The 25,413-nt window shown below is 51.8% G+C and overlaps 8 protein-coding genes across 8 annotated transcripts; all 8 read left to right on the top strand.

The window, feature by feature from the left end:
* Positions 1–4,396: 4,396 nt before the first annotated feature.
* IUM83_04849 (uncharacterized protein) lies at positions 4,397–5,886 on the top strand (the record flags this gene model as incomplete). The annotated part of the gene is made up of 3 exons (XM_067928950.1): positions 4,397–4,872; positions 5,625–5,725; positions 5,801–5,886. 3 exons carry the CDS (start codon positions 4,397–4,399, stop codon positions 5,884–5,886), a joined length of 663 nt encoding a protein of 220 aa, XP_067796106.1.
* Positions 5,887–6,325: 439 nt separating this feature from the next.
* Positions 6,326–8,440, top strand: IUM83_04850 (uncharacterized protein; the record flags this gene model as incomplete). The annotated part of the gene is made up of 5 exons (XM_067928951.1): positions 6,326–6,492; positions 6,568–6,962; positions 7,062–7,240; positions 7,318–7,419; positions 7,493–8,440. 5 exons carry the CDS (start codon positions 6,326–6,328, stop codon positions 8,438–8,440), a joined length of 1,791 nt encoding a protein of 596 aa, XP_067796298.1.
* Positions 8,441–9,249: 809 nt separating this feature from the next.
* On the top strand, positions 9,250–9,786 carry IUM83_04851 (uncharacterized protein; the record flags this gene model as incomplete). The annotated part of the gene is made up of 1 exon (XM_067928952.1): positions 9,250–9,786. One exon carries the CDS (start codon positions 9,250–9,252, stop codon positions 9,784–9,786), a length of 537 nt encoding a protein of 178 aa, XP_067796297.1.
* Positions 9,787–10,678: 892 nt separating this feature from the next.
* IUM83_04852 (uncharacterized protein) lies at positions 10,679–11,233 on the top strand (the record flags this gene model as incomplete). Its single annotated transcript, XM_067928953.1, has 1 exon — positions 10,679–11,233. One exon carries the CDS (start codon positions 10,679–10,681, stop codon positions 11,231–11,233), a length of 555 nt encoding a protein of 184 aa, XP_067796299.1.
* Positions 11,234–12,620: 1,387 nt separating this feature from the next.
* IUM83_04853 (Pogo transposable element) lies at positions 12,621–17,235 on the top strand (the record flags this gene model as incomplete). The annotated part of the gene is made up of 3 exons (XM_067928954.1): positions 12,621–12,735; positions 12,837–12,951; positions 17,016–17,235. 3 exons carry the CDS (start codon positions 12,621–12,623, stop codon positions 17,233–17,235), a joined length of 450 nt encoding a protein of 149 aa, XP_067796038.1.
* Positions 17,236–17,696: 461 nt separating this feature from the next.
* IUM83_04854 (uncharacterized protein) lies at positions 17,697–18,302 on the top strand (the record flags this gene model as incomplete). Its single annotated transcript, XM_067928955.1, has 1 exon — positions 17,697–18,302. The coding sequence occupies one exon, from the start codon at positions 17,697–17,699 to the stop codon at positions 18,300–18,302; it is 606 nt and encodes a 201-aa protein (XP_067796294.1).
* Positions 18,303–18,520: 218 nt separating this feature from the next.
* IUM83_04855 (uncharacterized protein) lies at positions 18,521–21,223 on the top strand (the record flags this gene model as incomplete). Its single annotated transcript, XM_067928956.1, has 2 exons — positions 18,521–19,591; positions 20,183–21,223. 2 exons carry the CDS (start codon positions 18,521–18,523, stop codon positions 21,221–21,223), a joined length of 2,112 nt encoding a protein of 703 aa, XP_067796293.1.
* Positions 21,224–21,455: 232 nt separating this feature from the next.
* IUM83_04856 (putative transposase) lies at positions 21,456–23,582 on the top strand (the record flags this gene model as incomplete). Its single annotated transcript, XM_067928957.1, has 1 exon — positions 21,456–23,582. One exon carries the CDS (start codon positions 21,456–21,458, stop codon positions 23,580–23,582), a length of 2,127 nt encoding a protein of 708 aa, XP_067796296.1.
* Between the last annotated feature and the right edge of the window lie 1,831 nt (positions 23,583–25,413).

Raw genomic sequence — 25,413 nt, forward strand, 5'->3', positions numbered from 1 at the left:
CATATCAACCACGGTTAGAAGATCGTTAGCAGTCAACACCCTAGATCTCAATCAATATAATATAAAAAACAACTCGGTGAAATTCCACGGACTACCAAATCCGGGCACGCGCACCAGCTGTGGCGAGGCGGGTGAGCGCCTTTTGCCGCCCAGGTGTATAGCACGATGCCACGGGGCCGCCCGTCCGGAGAATTACTCCTCCTTACGGATTTTCCCAATGGGGTCAGACTCCGATAGCAGCACTAGGTGCTCCCAACGGAGGTGGCGTGTGACCTTGTGAATCCCTGTAGGTGTCGTTTATCTTCGATAGAACGAACTTCACCTGATGAGTTGTCTTCACAATGATAAGGTCTTGGGTGTAGAGCGCTTACGTTACTTCAAACGTAGGTCTCCACGACTGGGGTTGAGATCACAAGCAGATCCTTCCAGCCAAACCTTCAAAATCAGAGAGTTAATATGCAAATATACAAATATACAGCCGCTACTTATTCTTTGGGGGGCCCTTGAGCGGGGGCCCGTACACCGGTCTACTGGAGTTTCTTCCGGACCACCGGTCGAGTCCGAAAGCACCCTTCACTCACGCGCACCAGCTCCCGCAAGGAGATAATTAGCCCCAGGCGGAAGACTTTCCAAATGCTCAACTCCAAAAAAGGAGAACAACCTCCGGTCAGACAATATACAATCCTATCACACAGTAGTCAATCAATCGGATCTAGGGGTGACTACACACAACCTCCTAGAAACGCAGTTAATATGAAATGGGACCTCCGAATGGAGGACCAACAACTGGAATATGAAATAGGACAGATCACCTCGGAGCGCGCGTCGCCCGATCACCGCCTAACTTGGTCTTAGCCTTTGGGAGAGTTCCACGGCGGTATCGCGGTCACGACGCGTCCAAACGCAGGTCTTGTAGCTTAGGGCCGCCGGCAGGGTTAATCCCTCCGGTCGAGGCTTGTTCCTCTCGCTTACTTGACAGCACACCTCGTCCCTGGGGACGGGGAAGCACTTGCGCCCTTCTTGGCAAATTGAACTCTCTGATTATCTTTTCTTAGGCTTCTGTATCCACTGTTCTCTCTGGAATCAGCTCTTTTATCTTGGTTTCACTATAGTCGGGGCGTGGCGTAATCACGTCGCATGTCGAGCAGGTCATGGATAGGGCAGGAATCTGGTCAGTGCATAACATATCATGGTCGGTCGTCTTGGTCGGTCGTTAACATCTTGGTCGGAGTATACTTGAAACTTGGAAGGCCTTTCTGGGTACAAATCAGGCTGGGACAGGGCGCGACCGGTCGCCCATCGAAGATCTTCGTCCGGAGCCTGGTGTCTGGAATCCTGCGTCCGGGGTCCGGAGACCAATGAGTCTGGAGTTTGACTTGACTTTACTATGGCGGGAGTCTGGACGATTTTGAGCAATCTTCTTCGGCTCTCTGTCTGGACTTGCTTGAGTCTTCTTTCTCGCTTGTGTCTTCGCTCTTCTCTTGTGCTCTTCCGTCGCATGTCTTACGGGCCTGTCGCTGGCCGGGTCACTGAGCAGAGACTTGGGCAAATTTTCTGGAGCCGCTTCGTGTCACCATGCTTGATGAAATGCATGATGAAGATACAGAGGAGGACGTAGATTGTGAATCTGCTGGTACCAGAGACATACTCCCAGACCTGCCAGGTGGGGCAGATGATAGAAGTGCCAGGACTGGTGGGGCTAGTGGTGCAGTTGCTGGTGGCGGTGGAGCTAGTGGTGCAGTTGCTGGTGGCGCCGCTAGCGCTGGAGCAAAGCGCAACAGACATGAGAGTAGTCAAAGTGGTGAACCTCCTCAAAACGGACGCGGTCCGAGAATGTCGTGACAGTGCGAGGTGCTGCAGAGCACCCGCGCAAAGTGAGTGAAAGTGAACAAACTACTGAATCAAAATGCAAAAAGAAAAAGCGATGCAGGGGGTGGCGCATGGCACCGACTGCTGAAGCTACGTTGCAACGAGAGGCATCACGTGAAGAATCGTCAGTCCAGAAGCGAACACAGTCTTCGGAGACTCGCGAGATGGAGTCCGTGGGCTTGGAGACGCTTGTACATTGTGATGGACCTAGCGCGGAGCGTATACAAACCTCCTCACGTGGAGGTCTTCGCGAGTACGTGGCCTCGGGAGGTGCTCGCACTAAGAACTGCCCAGTAACGCGGAGTGGTCGTGTGAGCAAACCGCCTTCATGGATTGGTGATTACATCTGCGTTGCATACGCCAGCACAAACTCAGATGAATTCATGATCTCGTCAATATCATCAATATCATGGGAGAAGGCTTGCGAAGAGATGCAGCGTGCAATTGCGAAGGAGCAAACACTTGCATGGTGGCAGGATTATTGCTGTCTGACCATGGGTGTGATTGATGAGCCCGAGACGTACGACAAAGCTATTGAGGGTGAGTTTGCCGTGCCGTGGAAAGCTGCTGCGCAAGCAGAATACGATGCTTTGATAAAGAACTTCACGTGGGAGTTGGTTCCACGGCAGCAGAATATGAAAGTGCTATGTAATCGCTGGGTGTTCCGCGTCAAATACAAAGCAGACGGAGAAATGACTAGGTTCAAAACACGACTGGTGATAAAAGGCTTCATGCAAGTATATGGAATTGATTACTTAGAAGTCTACTCGCCAGTTGTACGTTTGGAGACACTGCGAGTGCTTCCAACGCTTGCAGCGGTATGGGATTATAAAATACACCAAATGGACGTGACTACTGCATTTCTCAACGGAATAATCGATGTAGAGGTGTATAGGGAGCAACCGGATGGCTTCAAGGGGCCCGGAAAAGAAACTTGGGTGTGTCGCTTGCTGAAGAGCTTGTACGTATTAAAACAGGCGCCTCGCGTCTGGTTTCAGCTTTTGAAGTCATTTCTGGAAGATCAAGGATTCACTTTGCTGAAATCAAAAGCCTGTGTTGCTGTGAAGATTATTGATGACCAATTAGTCTTCATTCCGCTTTACGTTGATGATCTTATTTTGTTCGCTTCCATTATGAAACTTATTAATGAGATGAAGCAAATGTTCTTTAAGAGATTCGACATGAAGGATCTTGGATAGCTACATTACACCCTCGGCTGGGAGATCACTCGCAATCGACGTGAGCGGACTATCTTCATCAATCAGCACAAATATGCTAAGTCAGTGCTAGAGCGGTTCAGGATGGAGAAGTGCAATGGCTGTAAGACGCCATGCACAACGGATATGAAGTTGACGAAGAGCATGTGTGCTGCGGATGCAGATGAGAGGCAGTTGATGTCATCCAAGCCATATCGATCAGTTATTGGAAGTTTGATGTATCTAATGATGGGCTTGCGCCCTGATTTAGCCTATTTAGTTCGTGAATGCAGTCAATATCCGGAAAGGCCAGGTATATTGCATTGGAGAGCAGCAATGTGGGGCCTTCGATATTTGCAGGAGACACTTGATTGGGGTATTCGGCTTAGTGGAAAGCAGTGGTCTGATCAGGTGCTTGATCAACATTTAGAAGCTTTTGCCGACGCTGACTTCGCAAATCGAATTCATGATAGAAAATCTATTGCTGGCTATTTAACAAATTTGTGCGGCAGTACAATTTCGTGGTGCAGTCAAACTGGGAAGACGGTGGCCTTGAACACGACGGAGGCCGAGTATATGGCTTTGAGTTTGCTCGCGCAAGAAATAGTTCATCTTCGACAGATGTTGAAAGAACTAAAAGTGCAGCAGAAGGCACAAACTGAAGTGTTCGTGGTTAATGAGAGTGCGAAGAAGCTGGCGAACAATCCGGCATTTCACAGCCGTACCAAGGACATTGACGTACGCCATCACTTCATCCGAGAGCGAGTCGATATGAAGGAGATTGAAGTGCTACGAGTTCCTGGCAGCGAAAATGTCGCCGATGCCTTCACTAAGCCTCTATCAAGTGCGAAGTATGAGAAGCACAGAGAGGCCATAGGGCTTATGCCAAAGACGGTTTTGAGCGAGCCAAGTGCAGCGGCTGAAACCAGTAGGTGGGGCTGTTGAGGATTCCAGTGTACTGGTCCCCGCCGCTTGGCGGAAACTTGCGAAGCATGATGATGCAGGCGAGCATGTGTGGGTCGTTTATCCCGAGAAGGCACGATGGTGCTGGAGGTTTTCCCACGTAGCAGAATTGTCCTACGGAGATTGTCTGCTACGTCTGACAGTTAGGCATGCGCCTGTTGAGGACACAGTACGACTATCTATCAAAGAGAAGAACTAATGTGGGCTACCAGCTCACTTCATAAAAACACGATTCCTTCACAAGTAGCTTTTGCTGCTTGTTCGCTCGCCAAAACTTTAGCAAGCTTAGATTTCACTCTGCGCGCGACTGCAGGTCGCTTCAGTTGCAACAGGACGCAAGCAGGAGAATCAGGTGCAGCACAGACATCATGCGCCCCAAGCGATACAAAGCCATTCTGGCAGAGTTCATGTCATTTCACGACGGGTGCAACTACACTACTAACGCGTCGTTTACCAGGGAAGACCTACTCAACATCTCCCCCGAGGACGTGTGCAGATGGATAAACTACAGTGCGTTTGGCGAGCCAGACCCCAGCGACGACGCCAAACCTGTCCGTGCTAGGTCCTCGACGCTCGAGTACGCAAAGAAGGCTATATCGTGCTTCACGCCTCGCCTCACGGTTCCGTGGGACCCTATCAGGAAGGAAGGAAATCCTACACGCTCCGAGTCTGTGAACAAAGTGATCAAATCCGTGAAGCGGTTTGAAGTCCGACGGGAAGGTGTGAAGTCGGCCGCGAGGCGCCCAATTGAATTTGAGGAGTTTCTAAACCTCTTGGAGCTCGTTCGCTTATCTCACGCGCAGGGTGCGCTTCACTTCCTGGTGAGTGGTGTTCTCACTCTTCAGTGGCATCTCATCTCCTTACAATCAGGTCAGCGCTTACAGCTTCCATGCGGCCAATGCGGGCCATCCTAGCGCGTGCGTTGGGATATCTCTACCAGACTCGCTGGTGACTAGCGTGTGCCCATAAGCTTCTTGCACACTCGCCCCAGTTATCTGCATCTTTTCTGAGTTCATGGTTGCCATATCCCGCCTGCTTTTGCCACCGCGTTGTGACTCCGAGGCCGGTAACGGTACTTCGATTGAAGAGCACTTCCGCGCTCACCAGCGTAGCATGCACCGTGACAACCAGCGACAGCGCGAAAGACGTCTGCCAGTTGGCCCGTGATGCAGGGGCGACAGAAGCCTTGCAGTCTGCACGAAGACGGGAATTGGCGACTGGTACGAAGACTTATGTGGCTTTGACTTCGCAGCCTGCCCCGAAACATTCTTTATGGAATAAGGGTCGGAGTAGGAACATGAACTCTTCTTGTTTCGTGACCATCTCAGCCCTCCGTGTAGTGATGTGGAAACCTTTGGCAGCATGGAGAAGGAGGATATGGGAATATACGCAAACAGCCGCACTTATGGGTAGATGCTTGGTGTCGTCGCTGCAAAGTTAATTGCCCCAAGCTGGCAAATAAGGCAGTCGTTGGTAGACAATGGATGGATTCGAACGTGCCGCATACTTCTATAGTCTGGTCACCCGCTCGGGTTCCTTGTGCAGATGCTTGACGCGTAACTCGCCTCTTACTGACGAAAAAGTATCTTCATGCAGCGGCTTCTCGCAGCAGATCGAGCAGGGCGGCACGACGGACCGCGCGCTGCTGCTGATCGGTGGGGACCTCACTGTAGTTGTGGAGGGGATGCTGACACGACGTAGGAGGTTTCAGTTCGTTTGGTATTTCGCTGTTGCTGACAAGCACTTCGTGTGCATCGTTGAAGTGCTGGCAGCTGGGGATGCTGCCCCAGCTGATGATAACGATTCCGCTGGCATCATCAGCGCCGCCGAGCCAACCTCTGGTGACATCTCGTCGTGAGATCACCCCTGACGACTGTGCTGGTGTGGAGCCTGCGCACATGACTCTACGGCGTAGAGTCCACGCAGATGTCGATGGCGCTGTGAGCAGCGTGTGGTCAAGCCCGAAGCTGTGACCATAAACCTTGTTCGTCACCTTGGAGGACAATCGCCAGACCATTCTGAAGGATGAGACCTGTCAAAGACAGGCTCGGCACGTCCGGCATTGCTGCATGAATGCTCGCGCGCGTGAGTTCCGCTGATGCGGAGCTGATCCCGTGGACCTCCATCTATCGACAACGTGGAGCGCACCCGTGTCGCAACCTGTGGTCGGCATCCCACGGCGCCCTCCCTCCACCCGAGCCTGGCTGGGTGGCTGTCTGCCTCCATGCGCGTCACTTGTTCTTTTTCCCGTCGGCGCCTCACGACGCAGAGCCCCCTCCACCTGCAGACGCAGACGCATGAGACTCGCTCAAGTGCTGCTCTTGCAGCTCACGCTGCTGCTGGGTGCTAGCGCGACCATGACGGAGACGGATCCGCAGCACGCGCCGCTCGCGGACATTGTCGGCGTGGCCTGCAGCAAGCGCTCCGACTGCGGCTACGTGCCGGCACTCGCCTGCATTGAAGGGTACGGACCGTCGTCATCACCTGTTCATATATGTAGTCGCCCTGCCTCCCTGACATTGTCGTCGCTATTGCTCAGGTCGTGCGAGTACTGCCGGCCCACTGCCCACGACTGCGGAGACTATGCTGGCGATGTGGCCAACCGCTGCCAGGTGGTGGAAGTGCTGAATGAGGCCTCGGGCGAGATGGAGACCCAATACGGACTCACGTCGGCCGGCGAGACTGTGGAGGCCGCCTACTGCGTGGAGAAGAACCTGTTCGAGCCCTTCACGCTCAACGACCTGCTCACCACATTGATCGCGTTCTCGTGCTCGGCCCTGGGCGCCGGTGGCGGCGTTGGCGGGGGTGGGCTGCTCGTACCCATGTACATCTTCGCCGGCCTGAACCCCAAGCACGCCATCCCATTGTCCAAGGTGACGATCTTCGGCAGCGCTGTCGCCATGTATGCCGTCAACTTCCGCCGGAAGCACCCGCGTAAGTTTCATGTAGTGCCGAACTTTGGCTCTTGTTTCATGATTGTCTGGCTGCCATGCGATTGCAGTTCTGACGTCGGTTGTCTGGTGCTCGAAACAGTGAACAGGAATCGTCCACTCATTGATTTCGAGCTGGTGGGGCTCATGGAACCCACGACTCTTGTCGGAACGGTATTCGGCGTGATGCTGAATCATATTTTCCCGAATTGGCTCATTCTGGTGCTGCTTGTCACGTTGCTCACGTTTATCACTTACAAGACGATTCTGAAGGGCAACAAGGTGGGTACTGCTAGATGGCTTGTTAAACCACTAAGTTCTGGAAGCGTAACGCTCGTTATTGTATTTCATTTCTTCAGATTCAAGAGAAAGAATCGAAACTACAGTTGGCGCTCGTCAAATCCACACTGACAGGTGGCCCGGACGGTGGCGGTCGCGGCCGGCGGTGGTCAATCTATCGGGTACGACTGCACTATGCTTTGAAGTCGATTCGACAAATCTTCCACTAATCGATTGTCGGTGTTCATATTTCAGCGGTTTGACGTCGAAATTGCCGCACGCCGGTGGCTCGAGAAAACCCGTCGGGCGCGAAAAGCTCGTTTGATTCGAGAGGGAGATGAGGAGGACTTCCGTTCGCTGCCCCCTCTTGTCGTGCGCAAACCAATTAGTTCGGACCCGCTCATCGGTGATAATCGTCGATTTGGCACGTTCCCGTCGGACGATGATCAAAAAGCTCAGCGACGCGGCACCATCCAACGCCGCGAGGGGCGAGTACTGCCGTTCGAGTACATTTGCCCGCTGGTAGCGTCCTGGTTGATCATCTTGGTGCAGTCCATTCTTCGTGGCGGCCACGGCGCCCCTAGTGCTATTGGCGTGTCGTGTAATTCGTCCGACTACTGGGTCCTCACATTTTTGCCACTGACGATTCTCGTGGGGATCTCACTATACATCGGCTACCGACTTCGTCTGAAGAACCGCTTGAAGGTGGTAAGCGATTACACCTTTGTGGAGGGCGACTTGCACTGGATCAAGCGACGCACTCTGGTGTTTCCCGCCGTATGCACAACTGCCGGTGTTGCTGCTGGTCTGCTGGGTATCGGCGGAGGAATGGTCAAGGGCCCCATCATGCTCGAAGCAGGCGTCTTACCAGCGGTTCAATCCGCGACAGCGAGTTTCATGATTTTGTTCACAGCTTCATCGACGACGCTGCAGTTCGCTATCAATGGCCAATTCCCGGGCGAGTTCCAGTTCGACTATATGGCGTGGTTCGCCTTCATCGGTTTTGTTGGCGGATTCTGCGGGCTGAAGTGTATCGGGTACTTTGTGAAGAAGTACAAGCGCGAGTCAATCATGGTGTACACATTAGCAGCAACGATTGGACTGTCGGCTGTGGCGATGGGCTTCATCGGCCTGCAGTCAACGCTAAGCGACATTGAGAGCGGCGTGCACCTCGGCTTCCACGGCATTTGTGACAACGAATAAGCCCTGCGAGCTGTAGCTGCAGTGTGGCGCAATCGATGACCTCCAATCCACATCCTTGTGGATACCGTATGCAAAACTTCGCTTTACGTCTCACGATCTTGGTCGAAATGTCCTTGGGCCCAGCAATGATGCGTAAGAGAATGACTCCATCACCAGCGATCAAGGACTGGGAGGAAACGCATATTTTGGGCAAGAAGCGGAGTGATGGAACTAAGGAATGGGCAAGATTCTCTGCAATATACTTCGAACTATATCTTTCTGAAGACTTTCGAGGTGTTCAGCAAGATCACGAAGTGTCTGACGCATACTGCAGCTCTAGCCCAGCGCACTCACCTTTCCTTGGCGCTGGTCGTTCGTCGTATCTCAGGACGAACTCATGACAACGCCAATCGGAGTTCTACCTGCAGCCAAGTCACAGCACGGGCAGCAAAGGCCGCCGGCGTCTACTTAATCGTGTCGGATAGGTAGGGCGAGTGTGTGCGTCTATGGTGTTCATGTGTTGAGGCCAGTGCAGTAGTTTTCCTGCGGCTAATGCGCACCTTTTTAACGTCCACGTTGGAAATTTGCCGCCGGAATCGCTGACGACTAGCGCGTGCCGGCGGGGGACCCACGCTTGGCGCATGTAGTGGCCGGAATATCCAATCCCCACAGCCGCACCAACGCGCGTCGAAACTATGAAGCAACTCGGAGGTGTCTGATGGAGGACAGAGTTCCAGAGCCAATCCTCACTTCCGAAGTGAACACGCTCTGCACCATCGGTTTGCATTCTCTCCAACGTCATGGTTTTCATGTCCTGCCTCCTCTCGCCCATGCTACCCGGGCAGCGATATGACCCCGAGGCCTGCGAGATCATCTCGAGTGTAGATCAGCTCCGCGCTCGCCAACGGCGTGCGTACCGTGACAGCCAGCGACGACATGACGCGACGGGGACAGACAACTTGAACGAGCACAGGCGGAAGCTCTCAATGAATCGGCGCCAGAAGCTTAGCGAATCACACGACGATGGCAACTGGCCCCGGCCCGCCGGCACGGAGATGCACGTGGGCTACAATGCCTTCGATTTGTCGTCGTGCCCTGAAGCCTTCTTCACGGAAGAAGCGGGGCAGCAACAACAGCGCGAAGCCCTATTTTACGACCCTATCGGTTCTCAAGTCGGCCGTGCGGATAAACTCGGAGAATTGAAGAAAGAGAATACGCCGGGATTCCACGAGAGAAGGCAGGACGCGCATCGAGGTTATGACAAGTTTTCGCCAGTGAAGACGAGTGTTCACGTCAAAGGTCAGCTGAAAAGATTCGTGGACAAAGTGAAGGTGGTGGAGGAGAGGATCAATTGTACCGGTATGTGAACTATAGATGGAGAATTTCTGAGCCTCACCTCCCTGGCGGACTTACGTGCCCACTGTCACCTCTAGTAGCGTGGACGCCTCCTATTCGGGGCAGCCGATTGGAAACACGACGACGTGTGATCTCCCCTCATTTGTTTTAGTTTGAACTTTGGAAAGGACCGTAAAATCTGCACCATGTCAAAACTTAATTTTGTTCGGGGCAATATCATACTGTAACCAATACAGACTTTGATAAACATTATTTGATAATATTATAACACACGCGTGAACCTGTAGTGCTTTAATGTCTATGGACAAAGGTTGCATCGTTGGACACCGTACAGATCGTCTTTATTTTCGATTTTATTCAAATATACTGGGAATAAATTACCAAATCAATATCAAAAACAGTTATTGCCATATATAATTTCCTCTACGAATATACATTATCTTCGAAGAATACGATGTCGCAGACCGAATTTCATCGTCACAGTAAAAAAAAAAACATCTACAGCTCGCCGCAGTCAATGCGGTACCCCCCAACCGTTTGCTCGGGAAAGCCGAGCGGATGTGTGACCTCCGTCACGAGAAGCAGTAACCAGCATGCAGGGAATGGTGGCAGCGGTACCTTCAACAGGCACAGCGCTACTACGTGTTTCACTCGCCACATTGTTGCTGTATCTCGGAACACGCGACGAAGCAGTTCAAGTTGACGTTTTGGCGCTGTTGACTCTGATTAGTGGGAAAAACTTCACGTGTCGGACCATCTCGCCAATCAGCGCTACGACCGGACCACATGGGGGCAGGAAGTTATCTTGGGATAAGATTTGTCGACCTGAAATGTCCAGGCTTGTTTCACTCCTGAATTGGAAGCGTCTCGCACAAGTGCCTTCCATTGCACGATCGGATTGCCATGGTCCAAGTCTCGCAACCTGCGATCTCGCCAAGCAACAACCAGTTCAGCAGCTCATCTGCTGCCATCGAGCAGTTCCGCATCCGTCACCGCCAACTGTGTCGTGGACAGCAACAGCAACAACTAAAGCAACAACGCTATGCTGAAAGTCTAGAAGTTGAGGAAGGACGCGCCCGCAAAATCTCTGCAAATTGGCGGCAGAAGCAGAAGCAGGAGCAAGCGCAGTCTCGTTACGGCTACGAAGACGGCAACTGGCCCAAGGCGGCCGGCACCGAGATGCACATTGGCTTCAACGCCTTCGACTTTTCGTCCTGCCCCGAGGCGTTTTACGATTTGGAGGAGCAGGAGGACAATCAAGCAGCATCGTGTAAGGGCAGCCAACAACCGCAGCAGCACGGAGCAACTCTCGGCGCGTTAACTAGTGCCAGTTCATGGGGACTTCAGTCGTTTCGTCACCCTGGTGGAATCATACGATCGACACCGTTCGACCTGCAAGCAACAAGGAACGCCCCAGATCACCACGCCAACAATGATGAAAGACGGCGTGCTCTGTAGTACAAAGGGCAGTAAAATCCCCCCGCGAGCATTAGTGCACTCGACCCGGATTCTCATAATACCTGCACCATGCACGTGTAGACTAACCAAATAATTGCTGTAGATTTCTTAGACATTACCAATTATACACATTGATCAACTCGCATCATTTTTATGACCTGCTCAGTACATGTATAATTTAAAAATATATTTCCATCACTTCAATACATCTGTACATCTGACCGCTATCCTCATGCCAAAGCGCCAGCAAGTCCAGCGACCAGGCCGCCGCAAGAAGAAGGCCCGCAAGCCCAACTACAACTTCCTCTCGCCTTGGTGCAAGGTCCTACGCGGTCGCCTGCTCCCCTCTGGCGACTTTATCCAGTGTCGGGGCCTTGACAGACACCAGTCGAAAGAGGATCTTCGACGGGCGCGGGAGGCGCTGGAGCTGCTGACGCTTGTGGCGCACGTCGATAGGAGCGCGTGGCAGAAGCTGCTCGATGAAAAATGCAACTGGGGCTGGCGGGGGAGATGCCGCTGGTATCACGGAGACAGCGACGACGACGAAGGCACTTCGGAAGGAGACAGAAACGTTCTACGAGTTGTATGGGGACGAGAACATCGAGGACGTCCTTCGAAACGATGGAAGTGACGATACCTATGTATTCCGAGGGGAAAAGGACCCCCCCCGGCATATGCATCACCACGCTTCCTGTTTAAGTTCTCTTTCGCTCAGTTCGAAGGAGCCGACGGTTGATCAGTTGGCGGTGGCCGCTGCTAGCGGACTCACCGGGCTTCACGTATACTCCCAGCGAGGAGTACGTGAAGGCTAAGGCACGGATTCCTGACATGCAATCAGACCACTTCAAGAGACAACCGTGGGTGACGCGGACAGTGGAAATTCCCGTGGCACTCGATTTGGAGTTCAGCGCGTCCGGCAATGACAGGTTTGAGGAGTATCTTAGGGGAGCAAAAGAGCTTTTGGAGGGGATGAACCGCCATCTTTGTGAGCAGGACCTGAGATCTGAGAGTGTCAGGAGCTTTGGAGAGTGCGGTAGCACCTTCGCGTACCGTTTGGAGTCGCTTTCAGTGCACTTGCACGAGGTTCCGGTAGCTGCTTTCAGAGCATCACGCGTGATCGAAGTTATGGACATTGGAGCGGCCTCAGGTGAGCAGAGTGGGGCTGACGCAAATTTTCCGAGGGTCTCGCTGGTTCTGAAAAGACCATTGAGCGAGCGAGTTGGTGTCTTTGCTCCTGATGATGCAAGAACAAGGCGTCCATTTCACGTATCTCGGTTTTTGCTTGACCCCTGTTTGACCTGACAAACAGGAAAAGAAAACTCGCCAGGAATTCGCAGAGCTTCTAGCTAAAGCACTACTACGTTTCGCGAATAACCACCGCCAGTGTATGATTGACGAACTCAGCATCAAGGCTTTTGAAACTGCGTCGTGGCTCCTTGAAGCGTTTTTCTCCGCAATTCGAGCGTCACCAATCCTAATCGGAAAGGTCTACGTGTCTGGAGGTAACTTCGTCAACGAGAAAAAGCGTTTAAGGTACTGGAAATCACTTGCTGACGCGTTTCTTCATGTGCGATCTTGCATGTGTGGAACGCCTTGTATGAAGATCCATACGTTTGGCGCTCCCAATCTGGAATTAACGGACAATGCTTTATGCGTTATAAACCACGTGCTAAGGCAAAAAGAGATCCGATCTCAGAAAAGCTGGAGGTTGGGTCAAGGTACGGAGATGGCGTTTGCTGACCGCAATGGTAAAGTGATTAGTCGTCCTGTTCGCCTGGCTTATGATACCCATGTGAACCTTGCGATGGACGACACAACATCCAGTACCAGCAAAGATGTGAACTTGGAAATCCCGGCGTATGGCATTTGCCAAGTACCTCGAGAGGCTTTAATTGCGAGTGTGGGAAATGCCACAAACGTGGAAGGTCCCTTGACATCCCTAACAGTTTGCTTTCGAACGGACGGTGATGGGATTCGGGATTTCTTTCACAAGCTGGGCTGGTCACTTCAAGAGCTTTCGCTAGTATTTTCTCGAGGTTACATTGACATCGATGTTCATGCCGTGCTACCGACGATACTTACCGCATGTCCTCACCTGACAAGCCTCACTCTGCGGTGTGACTGTGTCGATCTCGATTGGTTTGCCACCACATACGAAAATCTTGGTGGCGGCGAACAGTTTCCACAGCTCACTACTCTCAAATTCCGTCGCCTAGATGATTTCGGAGAGCATGGAGGGTGCTTGCTCGCAGAGCATCTTGGCGATCCGACAACGCGACTGGCACAACAACTAAAGGTTCTAACGATTTCGAGCAATAGCTGGAGAAGACCGTACATTAATCAGATGCTTGGTACGCCGTGGAGATCGCTCAACCGGAACACAACACTCGAGAAGTTAAGGCTAGTGGTGCCAGACCAAAACTTTACCGAACAATGGAGACAACGATTTCATCAATCCACTGGACAAGTGCTATCACCGTGCTCACTTTTACTTGAGCGCAAGATCGGGCTGTTAAGTGCAGTGTGGCGAAGCAAGCAGAAGTACGGAGACAGTGCCATTCAATGTCTCGATCAGCGGGCATTGACATACATTTTCGAGTTCGCAACCACTCGAGTTACTCGATCTGTCCAGGCGTTCAGTTGCATTTAAGCCATTCTAAGCGTAGATAGGCACAGTATTTGCGTCTATCAATGATGAAATTTCACAATACCATTCTCGCATGAAAATGATAACCGTGCTTGCGGATGACGCGTGCGCTACTACCGTGACGCTGATAACTTCTAACTAGGATGTTACGGTAGCATGTATATATTTCCACACTGAGCTCGGGGCATTCTTTATGACGGTAGCTGCCTGCATATTTTATCGTGAATGGCCGCAGATCAGCGTGTTCAGAAATCCCCCGGCATTTATCGCTGCTCGAAGTGGCTCAAGGGGCATAAATGTGTCAGATGACACAATCGACAAGGTTATATCTCCATTCGATGAACCCCGAGCGGTGGGCGTGGATAATATATGTACTCTACACCAGAGCCTCCAAGGTAGGAAATGCCGACAATGGCATTCCAAATCTGGCGATTCGAGTGAAGCACTGACGAGCACGGACATGTCAACTATCGCGGCAGTGACGGAGAATGGCTACCGTCGAACGCGACTCAGCAACATGAGTTTTCGTACGGATTCGTTGATATTGCAGAGGGAGCGCAGTTCTGACCTCATGAAGTATCTGATCATGATGGCAACGCCGTGATTGTGTCACCGATGCAATTGGATATGACTCCAGAAGCAGCAGAAGAAATTAAAATTAGAGGGGAAGCATTTGAACTTGACAGTAAAGACGACCAGGACGATGAAGATCCAGATGATCCTGCCTACACTTTCACGGGGCATAAGTGGAAAGGGTACGATAAGGATCCCCCCATCTGATTTTACCTCGTTTCAAATTCGTTTTCCGGATAAGTCCATATGGCGGACACGAGTTTCTCGAAACATGGTGGTGAATACTATTAGGCGTACAAGCAAACCAAGAAGCGGATTCTGGAGATGCAAACTGATAGCATTAAGAGAAGGACATGGGTGAATCGAGCACTGCAAATACCGTTGAGTCTGGACGTGGACTTTTCCGCCCGGGGGACCTGAGTGGCTTTCTGGCCGAAGTACGATAACTTCTTGAAGCCGTGACCTGGCTTTCTGGCCGAAGTACGATAACTTCTTGAACTAAGAGTCTTCATCCTGCTCTTGCTACTAAGGCGGAATAACTGAAAGATTGTGCTAGCACGTTTGTGTACAAGCCGGATCATATCTTGTTGAACTTGGCGATATGAGCTTATCACGGGACGACATTTTTGAGATTTACAATAATGTTGTTCAAAGCTGATGTTACTCAGCGGCACAATCCCCCTGACAACTATTTGGTGCGTCAAGATTCACAACAGCTAATTTACGGATCCATTTTGTGGTCCAAGTTCGGACGAGGAAGATGGGGGGATCTTCGACTACGACGGGGGTGACCTTGTTGTTCTTACTAATGAAGGCCGTACGCAAGGTATGATAACAATCCGCGTTAATAACCCCTCCGCAGTTCTTCTTATCCCAGGATATGGCCCGTGTCGAGTGTTTCGAGAATCACTTGTATTGTCTAAGGACAAGCCTGGTGCGAGTGAATTGGAAGATAAGCCTCTGACAGCGCCGTCGCTTGGTTTCAGTGATGAGATCCCAAATGATGACGTCGTCTCGTTCGCTGAAATCGGATGGACTCTACAGACACTCTCTTTTACATTTTTCGGCTCGAGACAGCACTATCGACGTGGATGTTGCGCTACCTGTATTTATCGCTGCCTGTCCGGCCTAACAGAGTCCACAATTCGCGCAGACTCTATCGATCAGGACCATCTTGGCGACGAATTGAGACGAGCTGGCGACAACTGTGGTGTTAATGATTCGGCCATCTAGACACCGCGGCTGTCAAATGTGGATGACGTTGGGAGAAATCGAGGTGTGCTTTTCGCACAGTAAGTCAGAGTTTCGACAGGGTGACTCGCTCAACATTTGCCTAACCTTTTCATCTCCACCAACTGCTCAACAAATCCATTCAAGAACCAAATACTGTGTGAGTTGTGGTGTCAGACCGTAACTTCAGCGCATGGAGGTGTCGCTTCTGTGAATTCAACCGCCAAGTTCTGTCACCGCGTCCATATCCAAGCTCGCGTTTTTGAGCTCACAGGGGCTCGGAGAAAGGAACACGGGCAAGGGCGTGATTGTGCCTACGCGCTTGGATCAATCCGGTATCTTGTTAATTTTCGAGTTCGCAGCTGCGCGTGTGGTTCGGATCAAAGGTGTGCAGCATCTTGTTTTTATTAAACAAGATTTTTTTAATCGAGTTGCATCAATCGCATTAAATTGCATCAAAGTGGTAGGTGGTGCTCTCAGGGAGCCAAAAGCGGAGGTGTCTACTAATAATAATGGTGAAGAGATTTCGATGAATTGACCAAGGTCGGTCGACGTGCTGAAAAAACAAAGACATTGAAGGAGCTGAGGTTGGGATAGCGGGTTGGATGGCCGTAAAAGAAATCGGAATTGGGCTTCAAAGGCTGAATATACTTGGTAGCACGCTGTTATCACTTCCAGATGAGGTTGGATTTTCAATTACGGAAAGGTAGTAAACTCACGATTAGTACTATACATTACTAATACTATAATATTATTAAGAATAATAATATCACAAATTCCAAGCATAGTCGTTTGTACTAACATGAACTTAGTAGGAAAAAAACAATTCGAAGATCTCACATAGGTTGAAGTTTGGAAAACTATAGTAGTGCTAACTAGCACTATTAATGGTATTTTTCTCGCTACTATTCAATTAGCACTACTACTGTAAAACCTGTAATAGTGCCCCGTCCCTTTAATAGTACCGCACCCCAAAATTTTCAAGCGGCTCGGCGGGGACTTGCGACAGTGCTCCACCCTTTAATAGTACCCCCCTAATTCAAATTGTTTGAATTATCAGGATTATCAGATGATCGTTGACATCGTAAGCAAAAATAAATCTCGCAGGTTTGGTTCGATCACTCTCATTGTCAAATGTGAATCGTGACAATGAAGCGCAAGTTCACTATGGAAGAGGAGTTACAGACTACGCGTGGTTCAAACCTCCAAGGAAAACATTGACCAGTGTAAAATGAATGGCAACATTCAGTACACTCGATATGGTAACGTGAACGTACCAGGAAACAATGTGGTTTGAAGCTGGCTGACCCGTGCTTGGAATGCTGTGTCCAGCGAGACCACCATCACAAGCTTCCGTCGGTGTTTCCTCGGAGCGGATGATCAACTCTCTCTGACCACGCTCTCCATTTACGGAGAGGCTTTTGTGGCTTTGCTGGCTGAACATCGCGCGGCTGCATCTACCAACGACGATGTAGTTGTGGAAGCTGAAAACAGCAGCGAATCTGAAGATGGCGACTCGTTCATCGACATCATCGGAGAGGCTGATCTCTAAGCAAGCACAGGCAGCTTTTAGGACTCTTCTTAAATCAACACGGCTCCCCATCCCTTTAATAGTATCCCCCTTCAATAATACCCCACCCTAGCAGGGGGGGGGGTACTACGGAGTGCCCCATGGTGCACTATTACAGGTTTTACAGTAATCGGCCAAATCACCAGTACTACAGCTAACGCTACTAGTCTACTACCAAACCCTGGTGATAAGGCAAGCATTGAAGTGGACCACATTTTTCATGGTGTTTACCTCACGGCACTATGCGGCGTGATTGGATGTGCCCTTGTAATCGACCGCATCGGATGAGACTTGCTATAAAAGCAGCGTGTTTGCTGCTTGGTCGTGCCGCTTGGTTGTTTCTGCTTGGGGGCCAAGGGGTTCTTCAGAAACACTCATTTCTGAACAGCCATTGCGGCCCGCAGCCGAAAGAAGCGCCTGAAGGATTCGCAAGTCGAGATACCATGCTGCCGAAGTTGTCCAAGGCACGAAGTGTGAAGTTCCAGACAGCTCAATCAGAGCCAGCTTACGTACCTGCTCGACGGACCGCGCTGGCGGATCTCAAGAACGTCAATGCAGTCCGTGTTTCGTGTGCACCCGAAGGACGGTTTGTGGTCGAGGTGTTCACGGATTCGCTCCAGTGTCGGACGACCGCCAACACATGCTCGACGACTTCAAATCCATCAATTTCCTGCAACGAGGTGTGTCCGGTTCCCGACGGACTGCGCTCCCAGCGCCCGACCGTCAGGATTGAACGCTGGTTGGACGAGTTCGTCGATCTCCGCGACAACCTGTACAACCTCATGTTCGCAGCTCACTACCGGCAGTACTGCAAGTTCTGCCTCGGCGTCCTGGACTCAGTCATCAGCGGCGTGGACCCTGGCGGCTTTTTCTTCACGTTGTTCGGCGAAGAGCGCGCCGCCCGGAAACTCACAAAGTTCGCCGCAGACTTAGTCGCCCCCACCGTCCAGCACGCCTGCACCAACACTCAGAACTGCTGTTCCGCTCAGATCTGGGTCCCCCAGGCCATACATGCCTTCCTCTTCACAGAAACCCACCCACGTCGGTGACAACAGGAAAATAAAACTCTTTATGTACCGGTACAATCAAACTCTTTTCTGGTTGCAATCGGATTCCCAACGCCAAATGCGCTGCTAGTGGTCAAGATGCCATTTTCATCACGTCGCCAGTACTACTGTTAGTTTCAATTTTCGGTTAGCCAATCCCGTTTTCCCTATCAAGTTCAAAGTTCCCGCCACGCCAATCAAGTGGCAGCCATTCCAACAGAATGTCGGATACCGGTAGCGATGAACCGGAGAGGAAGCGGCAGCGGCTCGAAGCCTCGGACGCGCTCGTGATGGACGTGAATTCCTCGGCGAAGTGGGATTTCCTGGCCCCCTGGTGCGAGGAGCTCAAGGACCAGTTGGTGTCCATCCCCGGCGGCCTCATCCGAGTGCTGGGGCCGCGCAGAAAGCGTGAAAAACCCTTTCGGTTCAACTTTGAGGACGATGATGATGATGAGGAGGAGAAAGTTGACCCTCAAGAGGAGGAGAAGGAGATCGAGCAGGCCTTGTGGAGGACGAGGGAGGCCATCGAGCTGCTGTCTCTGGTGGCACAAGTGGACCAGAGGGCTTTCCACATGCTTATGACGCAGCATTGCGGACTGCAGCTTGAGGACGAGGAGAGCGAAGAGGAGGAGGAGGAGTTCAGACCCATGATCCCGGGAGAGGTGGACGACGATTTTGTCTTCTTTGAGGACGATGAGAGTGATGATGGAGAAGAAGAGGGTGAAGAGGGTGATGAGGACGAGGAACGTGAACAGCATGAGGATAACGCTGACGATGCCCGTGCTGATCGCGGTGGTCAGGACGCACCAGGGGCTGTTGGTAGTGAGATTGATGCTGATGGCACGGACACGGAACGTGAGGATGATGATGCAGGTCCAGATGAACGTGACGGAGAAGATGGCAACGACGATGACGAGGAAGAAGAGCACGATGATGTGTTTGTCTTACCTCCTGACTCGTTGAATTCCGAGCGAAAGCGTGAGCGAGAAACGTTTATTTCAGTCAAACCTCGGTTTGACTTTATTTCGCTGAGAGACATTCCAGGAGCCCCTGAAGTCCCTGGGTCCTTGTTTGCAGAGTGTGAAAAACTGATGTTGGCTGAGTACCAGCCGAGCGCAGCGTACATGAAAGCAAAGAAGTCCATTTTGGATATGCTGCCAGCTGAGCGCAAGGTGCAACAGCGAATTCAGCGATCGCTGGAGATCCCCGTGTCGCTCGAGTTAACCACTTGGTCAAAATCGGCAGATCAACTTGCGGGAAACGTGATGGAATTGAGCTCATTCATGGAAGCAGTAAGTAACCGCGCTCAAAAGTTGGATTTATCAGCAGCTAAAGGACTTCGGGACTGTGCGAGTACTTTTATATATCGCTTGACCCAGATTTCTATGACACTGAGTCATAGGGGCAAGAGGACTGATCTGTTGGTCGATCGTTTGCTGGAGGTATTGGGTCGTGGGGTTCTTGTCAGCGAGCTTCACATGCATCTACGCGATGCGGTTAAAACCGGAGTCGATCCAGCCATCGACCATGATATCCTGGCAAAGCTGTTGACCGGAATGGTCATTCGGCCGCTGAGCCCAACTCAAAAGCAGACGCCTTCATTCACTAGTCTTAGTATTGACTGTAACGACTCAGCACTTTGGCAATTTGAAGCGCTGTGCTCAGCCTTTGCCGTTTCTCAGGCCCCTATCACCAAACTGACCCTGATGAGAGCGTGCACTTACCAGATGAAAGATGACCAGCGGCGGAGATGCTGGAAGTTACTAGCTCAGACATTTTTCCACTCGAGCAAACGAGGACCCTTTTCATCTGTGTGTGCTTTGCGCCTCCCGGATGCCGAATTAACGTTGGATGATCTGGCTGAGATCACTGCTGTTCTCCAGGAGAAAGAATACCAAGCAACGGTAGCCCATCAATGGAATATCTGCCAAACACAGTGGCTGTTGCGTGAAGGTACTGCAGTGCAATTTACCGAGCAGAAGGGGGATGAACGGGTTTTAGTTTCTGGCGACCCTCTTACGTTGCGGCAAGAAACTCTAGTTATCCTGGTGGAGAGCGACGCGGATGACACTAACGATGAAGCCAAAAGTGAGTGGCTGGACGTCATCATTCCAGGGTACGGACAGTGCCGTGTGCCCCGCGACAGTGCAATTGCTGTACCCAGCGAGGGCTCTGATAGTCCGGTGCCACCGATAGGAGTACCTCTGGCGTCACTTTCACTTTCGCTGAAGGCAGAAGCGGGTGGGCTGCCGGGACTGATCAAGCAGATCGGATGGTCCCTTGAAAAACTGTCGTTATCGTTCCACCGTGAGGTAGACGTGAACGCGATGGTGCCGACCTTGCTGCGTTCATGCCCCAAGATGACGAAGCTGTCCCTGTGTGAAAGCTTCATCGATTTGGATCGCTTCTCCACCACGTACGAAACCCTTGGCGACTCTGACGGCGCAGATGCTCCGGTCATCAGGACGCTGGAATTTCAAGATTACTACGGTATTGGCGATAGCGAAGGAAAACTGTTCATGAAGCGGCTGGGGGATCCAACGACTCGCCTAGCGAAGGATCTGCGAGAGCTCTCTCTGCTAGCGGAGGAGTATGCTGAGCCTTTAGACCACCCAACGCTCAGCGAACTATGGATGGCTATGGAGAAGAACGCAACGCTCGAGAAGCTCGAAGTGATGGTGTCGCGGACGATGTGGAGTGCCATCTGGAAACGCCGTCTCCGCCAATTCCACGGACAAGTTCTACCCCCGCGATCGCTGCCTCTTTCGTGCAAACTCGCGTTCCTCAGCGCCTGCCAACCTTCAGACAGCAGCGAAGCGGAGAAAACTTCAGCAGCAGCCCACAACCTGGATCGGCGAGTGTTGTCGCTCATTTTCGAGTTCGCAGCCACTCGCGTCGTCCGATCCGTCAAGGTCTGGGGCTGACGCGAAACCACGAATTACTTCTTACAGATAATAAATTGAACAGCAACTGCAGTACTGTAGAGTAGTGATTACCAAACTTCTTTTTTTTTCACGGTTTTGAAATCCCCAAAAGTGGATGAACAGACATACAAAAACCAATATAGAACAGTACCGTGATCGTCAGAACTATCCCCTCTCAATCTTAATATCTTATGTCCGCCAAACACAAGCAGATTCCGCGCCAACAGCATTCATGGCCAGCATCAGCTCGGCGTCGGCTGAGGCGCCTCGGCGTCCGCGCGGGCGCCCGCCGTCCAGCTCCTGGGCCTTCTTCACGACGCTCGTGGAGCCGCAGAAGCTGCCGTCCGCCGCGTGCCGCCACTGCCAGCAGCTGGTGCACTACCACAAGAAATGGGGCCAGGCGCGCACCCATTTGATGAAATGTGCCCAATTCCTGCGCTTCGTGGACGCGCTGCCTCCCAGCGACGTGCCCGAGTGGTACCTGGCCGAGATCAGCCGCCGCCAGCAGAGCGTCGCTCAGAGCCGCAGCAAGGCGGCGGCTGCAATCCCAATTCCGGTCGCGATCCCATTTCCAGCCATGCAGACGCCGAGTCTCAAGACCATCCAGCCGGCCATGATGCCCATTTCCATGGCCCCAATTGGGGAAAATGGGTCCAGTACCGTGACTGATGTGAAAAAGTTGGAGGAAAATGTAGCCATGCACTTGTTCACGACGACGGACGTGGCCCAATTGGTGGACGCGGAAAAGGTTCAAGTTCCCTTTTTGGTGCAGGCGTTCCAGACCTACAGTCGGGAGTTTGTGTTGCCCAGCAAGGACAAGTTGATGACGGAGCTGCTGGACAGGTGCTTCGAGCGAGTGAAGTCTCAGATGGACGGGTTCTTCAAGAGTGGAATGGTGCCGGTGAGTCTCTCAATGGACTCGAACGGTGATGACGTGAACTACATGGCCAACTTGGCGAGTTCGGGCAATTTCCCCATGTTTTTGGAGTCGGTGAACCGTCCGAGTAGCGGTGATGCAGGTGCTGATGCGGAGTGGACAGCGCGTGATGTGACCCGGGTGGTGGAGAAGCTGTCTAGTCCCGTGGCAGGGTGCGTGTTGCCGTGCTCGTTGGCGCAGAGTAGGCAGGCACGGGGGATTTTGGAGAAGCAGTTCCCAGCCATGTACTTCCACGGGTGTATGCGGGACGCGTTGATGTCACTTGTCCATCAGATTTTTGTCCCGAATAATGGCACTTCAGAAAGCAACAGGAAGCGCAGCGCAACGCTGCCGTTTTCTCAGGATTTACAACAGTTCGCGTTGCAATGTGAAGATTTGGCGTTTTTCCTGCCTCGCCGTGAGAATTTTTCCTACCTCCGTGAAACGGCTGGCAGCGCTGGCAGTATGATGCACGTGACCGTGAGACGACGCTTATCTGCGGAAGCCGCTTTCGTCGCTGTCCTTCGAACGGAGCCGTTTCTTGACGCTGACAGCGTGTTGACTCAAATCTTTTCACCTCCGTCTGAAGAAAATACCGTTTTCGGACAACTACAAACGGCTAGTATCGCTCATTTGCAAACGCAGTTCGCCAGGATTGTTCGTAGCCCGCAGTTCGCTGACAAGCTACGGAAATATTTGGAAGTTCTTCGCCCCATTCATGCGCTGCTATCTTTATTGAGCGATGCTACGAATTCGACGACGCTGCCACTGTCCGAAGTGTACTCGTCGTTTTCACAGCTCGCTCAGCAATATGCAAGTAGCCCGTTGCTGCATCCAGACGAAAAGGCAGGTTTACAGGCCTTGGTCCGACGCCTTCAGGACAAGGTACTGGGCCAAGCACACGTGCTAGCCTACCTATTGGATCCCGTGCTACTAGGCGAGAATTTACCAGCCGATACGAAAGCGGATGCAGAGCAGAAATTAATGGCGTCTTGCCGTGCGGATGGCTCCCCACTCTCTGATGCGGACAAAGAGGCGCTATACACCCAATATATGGATTTCAAGAAAGTTGCTTTCCACCAGAAGACCAACAAGGCAGAGACGCTCGTTTTTCGAACACTGAAGGAGCGCAAAAAATCGTCGTTGCAGTTTTGGTTTACGGATGGCGCGAAGTGGCCTGCACTACAGGCAATCGCCTGTCGGATCTTCGTCATGCCAGTTTGTACGTTTAGCTACGCACGTGTGATTGTCGAGTCGAATGTGGAGCCGCTGCTGCTTCGTGAAAAGACGGACACTCTCACGAGCGCCAAACTGGCGTATGTACGAGTAAATGCTCGTCAGCTGCAGCTGGCTGAGGCAACTGGTAGTGTACTCGCACCTGCGACGCATCATCCTCCGCTTGAAAACAGCGCCGAAGACATCACGGCCAGTATGGTGGTATAAAAGTACTGTAGTAGATACTTCGGAGTAATATACTAGCTTTCACCAAGTAAACCGAGTCTCAGCCAAAAATTGTAAACATTGAGTCAAGCATACAGTCCACGCCCGTGACGTTTTGTTGGCGGCATTATGCTCCAAGAACTTACAAACAAGAAACCAATCCCAGTACTTCTCATTGTGTAACGCGCAACTTGTAGTAGGATTCGTCCCTTGACAACTGACAACTATCGCTCTACTTTTATGAAAACTGCCGTCTGCAAATTGCACGCTGCAATTGATAGATCGTCGTGTTCATTTTCAGTCAACCCGACAAGTACCGCACTCTGCTGACGATGATCTCGACGTTCCTGGAACCCGAAACCGAGGACATGGCCTTGGTGTCAAAGCGCTGGCCTTCATCGACACCTGTGAGGGCAACTCCGACGATACCACAAGTGGGTGCGACAGTACGGAGTCCCCGCTCTGCAACAACCAGATAATCCCGGTTTCCGTGAATTCCGTGATGAAGTCGGAATCTGTCGCCTCGAAGATCAACGCTCGGGCGAATCTAAGAAGAAAAAGGACCCCGCGGGTTACTCAACCAAGATGCTGCACAGGAAGAAGGCAGAAATGCAGCGGTTGGAAGAGGAGATGGTACTGATCGGGGGCAGCAGAAATTCACGAGAGTCGTCGGGCCACACCTTTTAGTGCGCATACTGCGCCCCTGTGAAAGTAGGCGAGGCTGGAGTGGATGGAGGTGACGGTCCTCGATCTTCAGAAGCGACAGACGTTGGAGAGCACTAACCGAGACCTGGAGGCCCTTCTGGCAAAACACGTGACGGTCGATGAAGCGATCCGTCCTTCAGGTGCACGCCCGCGTACGTGTTGACGTTGCTGCGGTCCAATTCACTAATATCTTTGGCCGACCCACTCCGAATGCGATAAAGAAAAACTTCGACCAGATTCTGCGAGGTGATTTTGGCGCAAGAACCACGAATGACTTGGGAGGTCATCAAGACATTTGAGATGAGGGGTTTCCACAGAGATGCAAGCCTTCCGTCGGAAGAAGCACCCTCAGCGCCCGCGCCACCACAGCACAATGTGTGGGCAGTTTTCTCTCGGACAGATACGAACCCCACCAGATATTTGCGTGACATGGCGTTGGAACGTGGAGTGTGAGTCTATGATACTCGGTACTTGCAAAAGGTGCTGATTGCACGTGGATACGAAAACAGCACAATTGCTGAATGTTATTGAACAGCTTCGTCATGACATGGTTGAACTGGCCAAATAATTCGGTTCGTCATCATTAAAGAGCTCTGGTAAAGAGATGTTTGAGAACACGAACACAGTTCACGCTACCAATTATTGAAAACCGTGCTTGCCTCGAACTATTTTCCAGGTCAGACTCCTTGTAAGCTTTGTTCGTTTTCTGGCTTCAAGAGGGTTCACTCCACTCCTGCTGTGGGTGCGGTTGTCGTGACGCGTCAGCGCTAGGTCTTTATAACACGCTGCCGCTTGACTGAAGCTTAAACGTGTACCATGCTTCTCGGTAACAGAACCAAGGAGGTTAGCAGGTACTTGGTATCGATTATGGAGTTTAACGCGGCCGAGATACATGTATGTCCACTCCTCAACCTCATTCGGCCCACGTGCTTCGAGATCGTACATTATGCAGGCCCCCAACTGACGCGGCAAGCAGGACCAACTACAAAGACTATCACTTTCGGTTTGCCCTTAACAAAATTTCGTGCTCGAGCTTCCTCGTCGTCGACAACCACGATGCACCTGTTACTGCGGCTTCTGGTCGTGGTTTCATCACTTGTCTCTCGAGTTCGCCAGTCGGCGTAACCTA

Source organism: Phytophthora cinnamomi (genome assembly GCF_018691715.1).
Source record: "Phytophthora cinnamomi strain GKB4 chromosome Unknown Contig17, whole genome shotgun sequence".
In the NCBI taxonomy this organism is placed as follows: domain Eukaryota; phylum Oomycota; class Peronosporomycetes; order Peronosporales; family Peronosporaceae; genus Phytophthora; species Phytophthora cinnamomi.